General features: G+C 32.8%; 1 protein-coding gene across 1 annotated transcript; it reads right to left on the minus strand.

Moving 5' to 3' along the window:
• Positions 1 to 2,681: 2,681 nt before the first annotated feature.
• On the minus strand, positions 2,682 to 5,020 carry LOC145053574 (uncharacterized). Its single transcript, XM_079001638.1, has 4 exons — positions 4,212 to 5,020; positions 3,681 to 3,751; positions 3,105 to 3,456; positions 2,682 to 2,909 (listed from the first exon to the last, which is right to left on the minus strand). Exons 1-4 carry the CDS (start codon positions 4,326 to 4,328, stop codon positions 2,781 to 2,783), a joined length of 669 nt encoding a protein of 222 aa, XP_078857764.1. The 5' UTR covers positions 4,329 to 5,020; the 3' UTR covers positions 2,682 to 2,780.
• Positions 5,021 to 10,208: the final 5,188 nt, after the last annotated feature.

Raw genomic sequence — 10,208 nt, forward strand, 5'->3', positions numbered from 1 at the left:
GTAACCGGTTATCTTTTCTCTAGGTAAAACTATGTTATGATTTGTACAAAGTTAGAATTTATGTTGTTATTATGGGTAAAAATTGAAGTACATTACCATTTTTGTAAAAATAACAAAACATGTTGCTATTTCTTGCAATTTTCCGTAATATAAAAGCATATTTGAAGAAAGAAACATATTGCAAATTGGAAATTTTATGAATTTTGTTTTTTGTTCTTGAACTCCATACCATCATATGGTGCTTGTGTTTGTAAGTTTGCTTACCTTACAGGGTTAATGGCTTGATAGGTCAACAACTATATTTTGTGTATATATTTAGTTATATTCTTGTATACAAGTTATCATTAAAATGAAAATAGTTGTTCAAAAAACACTGATTTAACTAGCAGGAGTCGATTTTTGGTAACTCACTTGGGGAGTTAACGAATCGATAGGGTATGGAGCTATCTACCTCACGTAGTGTTCAACAAAATCCTATCAACTACCAGCTACCCGTTAATTTTGCAGAACACGCCCTTATCGAATGAATACCTTCTTATTATAACTTCCTTCTATTCACTACTAACGACTTAGTATGATTATTTAACACTCGGTTATATGTTTTTAAACCTTGATTAGCATCTCACATCATCATTAACACAATGATTTACAATCCTAAGTTGAAGATGTAATAAAACTTTGATTAAATCTATTAGAAGTCACATAAGCTTCCAAATGAGACATTAGCTTCAATTGATGATTAAATGCCATCAAATATGATTCAAACTGATCATATAAACTAGGTTCATGATATAACTTGAAATTTCAATATGTTTAGAAGCAAGTCATATCACACTCAATGCTTAGAACTATCACATTCAAGGCTTAGAACTCCATTGAAGCTCTCCATAGAGACTTGAAATCATCAATTAGCTCAACAAAATTTGATAGTAACATGTTTTGGATTCATCAGCTCAATATGAGAGCAGGAAACTTGATTCCTAACCAAATCAAACATTAATTTTGTTCATCATAACTAAAAATGAATTCCTCCAATTCTAGGATTTGAAAACCTCTAAAACATGATTTGATTCCAATTCTAACTTGCAAATGAGAAATTGAAGCTAGAACTGTATCTTAAGATTATAATCATCCTCTAACCTACATTCCTCAACACCAATCCATCATAGATTCATATTTGTGAAGGCTTTATATGAGATTTGTAGAGAATGGAGGAGATATATTCGTTCTTCCCAAACAGTGAATTCAAGCTCCAAACCTCCCATTAAACTATAATATATTTCAAATCTCCTTAATTACTTTCACAATCATCTTTAAGCTCTTTCAATCCTTCCAATTCATTCAAACGAGAAAGAGAAATGAGTGTCGAGGCTTATGTTCATAAGTTTGCGAACTTGACACTTTAGGTCCTACGACTTCCTAATTTTTCTTATTTGGCCCCAAAACACTTGACTAGATTTTGAAATTACCATTTAGACCTTAACCAACTAATTTCCTAACAAAATTACTCCTGCAAGAGGTTAATTAGGTTAAGTAAAGGTCAAACATGTAATAATACTCGAGTCAACTTCCAATTTTCTAACATTTGACTTTATTTATATATTTAATTCATCAAATATACATTTTATTATTTATTATTTTTAATTTCAATAAAATAAAGGTTACTCATAGTCATAAAAGACAGGTGTTACATTTCCCATCTCTTCCTTTTAGTGTAATTTTATTTTCCTTAGCAACTCTACTCCTTTAATTCATCAACGTGATGGACAAATGGAAAAGTTTTACTATTTTCTACTAAGAAACCAAGAAAGGACATTTTGTTTAATATTCGTAAAAGAAAATCTAGTGGTTAAGACTAAAGACAGATGAAAGAGTTATGATGGAAGAAGTATCCAATCATTGGTTTTTTGGTTTTTTTAGATATGTAATTCTTTTATAGCTTCTTGCTAGTTCTTATTAAAACTTGACTTTTGAAAATAAATACCCGATATCTTGAAGAAATGATTTTGGTGGTGATTAAAAAGAAACTCAAGCTCTTTATGTAATTTATAGTTTAGTGTGATATTTTGGAATCGGAATGAGATCTTCCAATAGTTGCAATATATTTTGGTGACGAAGAATCTATTAATTATTTTGAACTTATTCGTATTATTCAATGTAACTGAAATTTCAAAGATTGTTTCATGTTTTAAATTCATCGGAAAACCACGTACTTTTTTCTATTGATATAAAGACAACCACATTGCGTATGTCTACAAACAAAACAAATTTAGAATAATACCCAACAAATTGCTATCCTACAAATCGACGTGTTCCACCAAGATGAAATAACATGGTTGTTGCCTTGTGGGTTGCTTTCTTACACGTTAATAACAGAAACAAACCATATAACCAAATTTACAATCCAAAAAGTATAAAAAAACACCATAAACAAACAAAACCTTAACCTAACATCAAAATCTTCCAAAAGATTATATACCTTGTTTACTCAGCCAAAGAGGTGTCATTGTGTCAACAAACACAGGATTTATCATTTATCAAGATATACATTAACAATGATTTCTTCATCCTTCATATTGTTTTCCATCTCAAAATTAAAAATTAAAAAAGAAAACCCACTAATCCCACAAACCTTTTCTTTACATAATGTTCTTTTTAAAAAAAAAAAAAAAAAAAAAAAAAAAAAAAAAAAAACAGAAACCACAATCGAATACCAAGTCAAAATCAAAGTCTTGGCCTTATAAAGATTACCCCTAACCCAATCTATAATTAACCTTTAGTCATACTCTTAAAGCCACAGGATCTTGCCATGAGATCTTCCTCTTCCCTGCTCTATTTGATGAAGCATCCCCAACATTTCTACAAATCGATAGCTTTAAATCATTGTGTTCTTCTTCTTCTTCTTCAATCTAAATATCAAGAAGCAATAAAACGTTACAACAAGTAACTATCAAAGAGCTTTTTTTTTTTTACTTTGTGGATAAAATGTTGTCTCGACAAACAAAAAGGAAAAAGTAAACAAATTTGTAAAAAGTATCTTGTGTTCTTTCTACATTAAGAAAAAGAAAAAAATTCATATACACCCATTTGACTTTTTGACTTACGGATATTTGGTTCAAGTCAAATATAGGAACCCGAGCTTCTTTACCACCAAAACCGTTTTCTTTCCGATTGAATTCAGTCACCGGCGACATGTTGACACTACGCAAATTTACATTTTTATCCCCATGAGTTGGTCGACTTGGATTAACGTTTTTCTTCTCTGTATACACTCTTCCCCTTTGATTTAGGTTGTGAATCGGGGGCAAATTGTGTAAAGTTTTCGCCTTTTTGGGGTGGACGTTTTCCTTCTTGCTTTTTCTGAATTGGGTTGTTTCTAAATTATGTGATTTCACTTGTTGTGAAGTTGTAGTAGACTTCGATTTCAATAGAAATTTGTGTCTTCTCCTCAAGAATCTGTATTCACAAGAACTCAATTTCAGTTCATGATAAAGTTATAAATTATCTTATTATCACAATAAATAACAATGTAGTTTCATATATTTTTTTCTTATTAAAGTATTGTGCTTTGTATTTTTAAAATAATAACAATGAAAGTAGGATGCTCTAATAAACATGTAAATGAAAGTATGTTGTAATGAATTTAGTAGGTAAAAGTGATTAGAAAGGTGATATCGTACCTAACTTCAGCTTCTAAAGTTTGCTTCTTTTGCTTCATGGCCTCCAATTTGTTTCTTGCAGCCTCTGTTTCCTGTAAATTTCATAACCGAGTTAACTCAGCCCGGTTCAACAAAGCTCGCCGGCTTGTTAACAGCTGTCGGTGGCTCCAAGAGTCACCGGCGATCTTCAAAGATCACAATATATTTATGACACAAATACCCTTTTGTAGTTGATTGAAATCTTCCAAGATAACAAAATTAATTATAACCCTAACCCCACAAATTTTGTGATGAGAATTTATCAAGAAAATCAAGGGGAAACGTAGATCAGAGAGTTCAAATTCGATTATTAAAGAAAAAAGACATGATTTTTTTTCCCAATAATCTTAAAAGAAACAATAGATCTATTTAGGGAATACACGAAGAGATCATATACGAAATCAACGGCATAAAGAAGAAGAAATATCAAGAATCGTCATCAACATATGATCAAAACAACAAGAACCCTAACGAATCTTGAAGATCAAAAACAAAATAGAGAACAAACTTTACCTGTTCCAACTCCCGGTAATCTTGGAGGAGGGTTTGATGCTTAAATCTTGCTCGAGCGTCCTCATAAGACACATGAGGAGATGAATCAAAAGCAACCCCTTTCATCTTCTTACTCATCAGATCTCAACTTTGTTGAAAAAAAAAATTGTAATTCGATAAAAGAAGAGAGAGAGAAAGTGAAGAAGGAAATACGAAGATGAGAGAGAGATAGAAAGCGAGGTGTGGGGAAGAAAGAGTTTAAAGAAAGAAAGAAAGATGAATGGGTGTGTGTGGGTGTGGGGGTGAGAAGGTTCTTGCTTTTCCTGTTTTCTCTGTTGTTGGTGATGAAACTCTGACCAAAGACAAAGCCCCAAAAAGCCCACATATATCGGTTCGTTTGGTAGACAATGGAGTGATGAAGATGGAGATTTTTGGGGGGTTGCAGAAGGGTATTTGTGGAACAACCATAATTAATTGGTCTGTATGTGAATTTTGTTTTTGTGCGTGTGTGTGTATGTGTATGTGTGAGGTGGGTTTGGTTGGAGTTTGAAGACATCTCCCCTCTCTTTCTCTCTCTATCTATCTCACTGATGATTTCTCTTTCTCTTTCTCTCTCTATCTTTCAAGACTCTCTTTTTTACATAAATTTTGGTCCAACTGGGCCATTGAAGAGACAGAGAGGATGGGTGGTGTGTGGACTCTTTCTTTGTTTTTCTGATGATGATGAGTTGTGTGTGCCATTTTTTCTTTCTTCTTTGTGGGTGGTGTGTTTGTATTGTATATATTTTGCAAGATAGAAAGAAGAAGAAAAAGAAATCAATTAATTAAAGAAAATAGTTTTTTTTTTTCTTTAGAGAGAGAAAGAGAAAGAGAAAGAGAAAGATGAGTGCTGTGTGTTCTGATGTGGTGCAGTTGTTGGTAGTACCTTGTTTTTAGGCATCGGTTTCCTTGATGACTGGTTCTTTTCTTTTTTTTAAGTTTGATTGAGATGTGATTGTGATGGTAACCCTTTTTAAAATTACTCTTTACTCCTTTTGCTTAATCTATAAATCCAACACTTTTGATCGTTTATAAAAAAAGATTCCTCCATTTGGTGTTGTGGTATTTATTATATTGCAGAAGACCCGATGGGCATGGAGTCATGAGGGTCTTCTGATCTGGGTGTGCCCACTACTATATAGCCTTTATGTTAGTCTTCCAGGGGCAAAAACGTAATTTTGTTCTCAATCATGGAAGATACAGGTCCATTAACCTTCTGGTACTGGGAAGGTGGCAAAGAAAAGTGAAAAAGAGAATCTTTTTTCACCGAACAGCCATTTCCATCAAGCAACAGTCAGGGGTATTTTGGTAATTTACCACCTTCTTCATGTTTCCTTATCTTGGTTTACCCACCATGATTGGCACTTTCCTGGGAAGAAGTCAACAGGTTTTTAAACCAGCTGAACAGTTTAGGGGAGAGAGAAGGAGAATGTGAAAAAAGACCCCCTTTTTCTTCTTTTATTTATTTATTTATTTATTTTTTGGGTGGGTGGATAGAATGTGGTCACAAGTTGTGGAGGGGTTTTATTGCAATTTGATAAACGTAATCATCTCCTTTTGGTAAAGAAAATATGTTTTTAGTCCTTGAAGTATTGATGAGGTGACTCTTTACTCATCCTATTGTGAAATATGTCAAATTCATCATATTTATTTAGGAAAAATCCAACAAAAAAAAAAACATAGCTTTTCATATTTTTTTGGTTTAACGGACCGTCTATATTTTTGTAATTTTTATGATTTTTTTTAGACAACAAATTTAACTTATTCCTAAAACTATACCTTAAATCCACATATGTCCACGACAAGACTTGAACCCTCAACCTCAAGGAGAGAGGGCAACACCGGATACTACTGGGTTAGAAGCCCTTTTGTGTAGTTTTTACGATTTAGCAATAAAACTTTTAATTTTATCTAAAACTAAACTGAAAAAATGGTCCATGTAATATGTCGAAAATTGTTAATTTGGTCTAAAAATGTTTGGACTATCACTATCAGTTAAAAAATTTTATTCTTTTGCATTGTTAATCTAATTGTTTTTTAATATTCTAAAAATGATGAATTTACCATTTCACATTTACTTTACCATTTATTTATTTCATTAAAAGAAAATATAAATAAAATATAAACCTACCTACCCACCCAAACCCCCAAGACTTTATCTTTCTTTCTTTTTAGTTTTGCTGGAAACAGCCATCAGCGCTGCTAATAACATTGAATTTCACCGTCGGTGTTGGATTTACCGTCAAACCCTTCATCTTCTCTAGCGAACTCCGACAACAAAAACCTAATCATAGGGGCAGTGAAAACCTAACCATAAAAGCTTTAAGCACGACAACGTTTGTCAAGTTTGTCGGACCACCACTATGGCCAAAGATTTGCAAACGTAAAGCTCCGCCACCGTAGAGCTCTATCATCACCAGGTTGGACCACCTTTGTCGTATAGCCACCCCCGTAACGTCAAAACCTTAGAAACATCATCATTGTCGTTAGTCTTGCAGGTCCAGATCCTCACGACGAACAGAGGATCGAAGGATCGACGTTGTCTTTAGTCGCAACCAACGGTTGTCCTTCGTCTCTCCGAAAAAAATGTCGTCGTACTTCTTCTTTATCCGACCAAGCTTTAACAGATCGAGTTGGACAAGGACGGCTCTGTGGTTATTCATATCTGAAACCTCCCTCCCAAACGATCGTCGCTTTTTCTTCTTCGTTTTTTCAGATCTGAGGTGGCGAGCTATGTCACACCCCCAAACCTAAACGATGGAAACATTCGGGGGTGGAGGACGTCATGTATAATATCACAACAATTGCATAATAGTAATCGAAGTACAACAACCATGTATTTGATAAAGTAAAAATTTTACATATGTGTTCAAACTGTTGTATATTGACACCAATATATATATATATATATATATATATATATATATATATATATATATATATATATATATATACAAAAGTTAAGAGTCTCAATGCTCCATCTTCTCAAAAACTTGAGGTGTACTTGATTACCGGTTTCCTGAGATTACAAGTTATTTGAGAAAAAGTGTCAAAAATTAAATTGGTGAGTTCATAAGTATTTTTATGAAATTAAAAATACTATTTAAAGATATGAATTCACATTTGTTTCCAGAAAATCCGATATTTTCTATAAAATTGAGTTGTAAGCTGTTTGTTTGTAAGAAATCGTATTTATCCAGGAAAATCATATATTTTACATAAAAATTGAGTTGTAAATAGTAGTCTTAATTTTATCCAAGACTAAAACATGTACAAGTAATTCACCATACTTGAATTAATGATATATAGATTTATTCGAAAATAAAACTATTTGAAGAGATGTGTTTATATGTATATTCGTTTTCCCTATGTGAGTTTTTATAACCGTACTAACAAATGATTTGCCTGCCTCAGCGTTCTTCAGGCGTCGTACTTTCTGATATTTGTCACTCCAGGGACTGTAGCTAACAGTTAGGGTGCGGGGTCATCAATCCCGTATAGATCTATACACAAGTATCACGCTCTCTGGGAGGAGACTCGAGTTATAAAACAGGACTTGTTGTTATACCTTGATAGACACTACTGGAAAAACAACCTTTTACGACGCTCATTGCGCGTCATAAAAGGCTCATACGACGCGCAAATGCGCGTCAATGAAGGCCCTGTCATAAAGAGAGACGACGCGCATTTACGACGCTCATTTACGACACGCAATTACGACGCGCGTTTACGACACGCAATGCGTATCAAGGAAGGCCCTGTCATAAAGGAAGACGACACGCATTCGCGTGTCGTAACCTTACGACGCGCGTGTTTATGACACGCAATGCGTATCAAGGAAGCCCCTGTCATAAAGGAAGACGACACGCATTTTTGCGTGTCATAATTTTAAATGCTTTTAAAATTATATATTTTTGATAGATTTACTAATTTTCAAATTAAATAGCACATTAAAGGTCTCATAATACAAAATAAAATAACATAAACAATAAAGATAATTCATTACATTAATATGTCAAATACAGAGAATCATTAATTCCAATAGTAAGTAAATGTAACACATTGCTAATATTGCATAATATTTATTATAGAATACAAAACATGTACAAAGTCGAAACCATTGTTGCCGTCCTCAATGCTTCAAGATTTTTAGGACGAAGTTGCCTGATTTGCTCATATGATTCAGCAGCTTTGTGATAGTTTCCAGGCTCAACATAAATCAAGGCACGGGAATGTCTAAGACTCACATCTTCCGGATCTGCCCTTATTGCTCGGTCAAGACAATACTAGGCTTGTTTATGGTTCCCTAGTTCGCTGCATATATTATCACAGGGTCATTTTTGGTAGAAAAATGCATCTAAAATGAATGTGTGTTATGTTGGAAGAAAACTCACAAAGACCAAGTAACAAGTAGCTTCCAATTTCTAAGGTTCACCTTAATGGGCTTGTACATGGTCAACATACTTATATTCCTTTCAGTGTAAGTTATCTCTATTATCACTAGCAAAATTTTCAGGAAAACCAATACATTTTCAACCATTTAATTTATCTGAAAAAGTTAATTAATATTTTTTTCCCTTTTAGAAAAACAATGTTTCTAATGGTTAACAAACTTTGTTTCATGGTCAAAAATTATATAACAACATTGTACTTTAAAATGTCTATTGAATTATATTTATAGCAGTGTCATCCAAATACAAAACCATTTTCAATACTATATATAATAGCTTTTCAAAGTACAATGTTCAAATATGAAAATTTTATAAAAACCCAATGCATTAATAAGAAATAAGAAATAACATGTAAGTAGGATGTTGTCAAGACTTACATGCTCCAAGGGAGCGAAGCTCCTCTTGTTTGTCTGTTGTTAGGGTGTTTTGTGCCTCCCAATATCTTTGCCAATTGATTTTCCAAAGAAATGATACGTAAAGCATATGAGCCTATATATATAGTCTGTTTCATTTTTTTTTTTAAAAAAAGAAAAAAAATTACCTGCAAAACAAGGCTTCCGGAGTAGTCTACAATTCCTCCAACCACATCCAATCTTCCAGGTGCCCTTGCTACATATATCTCTTCCTGTATAAGTAAACAATGCAACAAGAAGATTGGAATTTTCTTAAAAAAGGAAACAAGAACAACTTTCATCTGATCTAAAATAAGTTGCATGATTGATTTTGCGTTAGAAAACATTAAGGAAATCTAGTCATAGTGTGACATGAGAATCTAGACCGGCTCTCGATCTTTCGTATGTGTAAAAGACATAAATGCCCTCTTCAAAAATAGCCCCAGAAAGCAGTTTCATATCCAATTTTTCCTAAAACAGTTTATGTCAAATGAGTCTGGAATGCAAAAGAAAAGAAAGCTTTTTTTTAGTTTATATATATATATATATATATATATATATATATATATATATATATATATATATATATATATATATATATATATATATCACTAACCAAGCATGCAGTCAGATGCTTCCATGACATCAGGGGTATACACATCTTTTGCCATCTTCTTAAAATTATGAGGAAGCTCCTGCTGATTGTCATGTGCTCCACAAACCTGAGCCATAGAACTTTTTGCACAATTTTTTTTTACATTGGATACAAAACGGTAGATATGGAAAAAGAGAGAAAGAATACCAGGAAAATCCAACCAGGAGGCAAGTACTCCTCCTTTAAGTTCCAACCTAATGACTTCAAATTTTCATGCATTGAAGGTTAAAGTTTAAGTTATTTTATAGCATTTTGTCAGTTAAAAGTATTTCATATTTATTTTTTTTTAAATTCTGCATCAGACCCACTACGAAATAGGTGGTTATGTTGTTAAAAGGTTATGAAAATTGGTCAATTTGTTAATTGGAATCATCCATTTTGGTCAATTTTTTGATAATACCTAAATTATATTTTACTAATTACTTCTGTTTACTGAGTATCTTCTAAGAGAGAATGCAAAATTGTTATATTGTTAATGATG

Source organism: Lactuca serriola, chromosome 5 (genome assembly GCF_051521515.1).
Source record: "Lactuca serriola cultivar US96UC23 chromosome 5, Lser_US96UC23_V15, whole genome shotgun sequence".
Classification (NCBI taxonomy): Eukaryota; Viridiplantae; Streptophyta; class Magnoliopsida; order Asterales; family Asteraceae; genus Lactuca; species Lactuca serriola.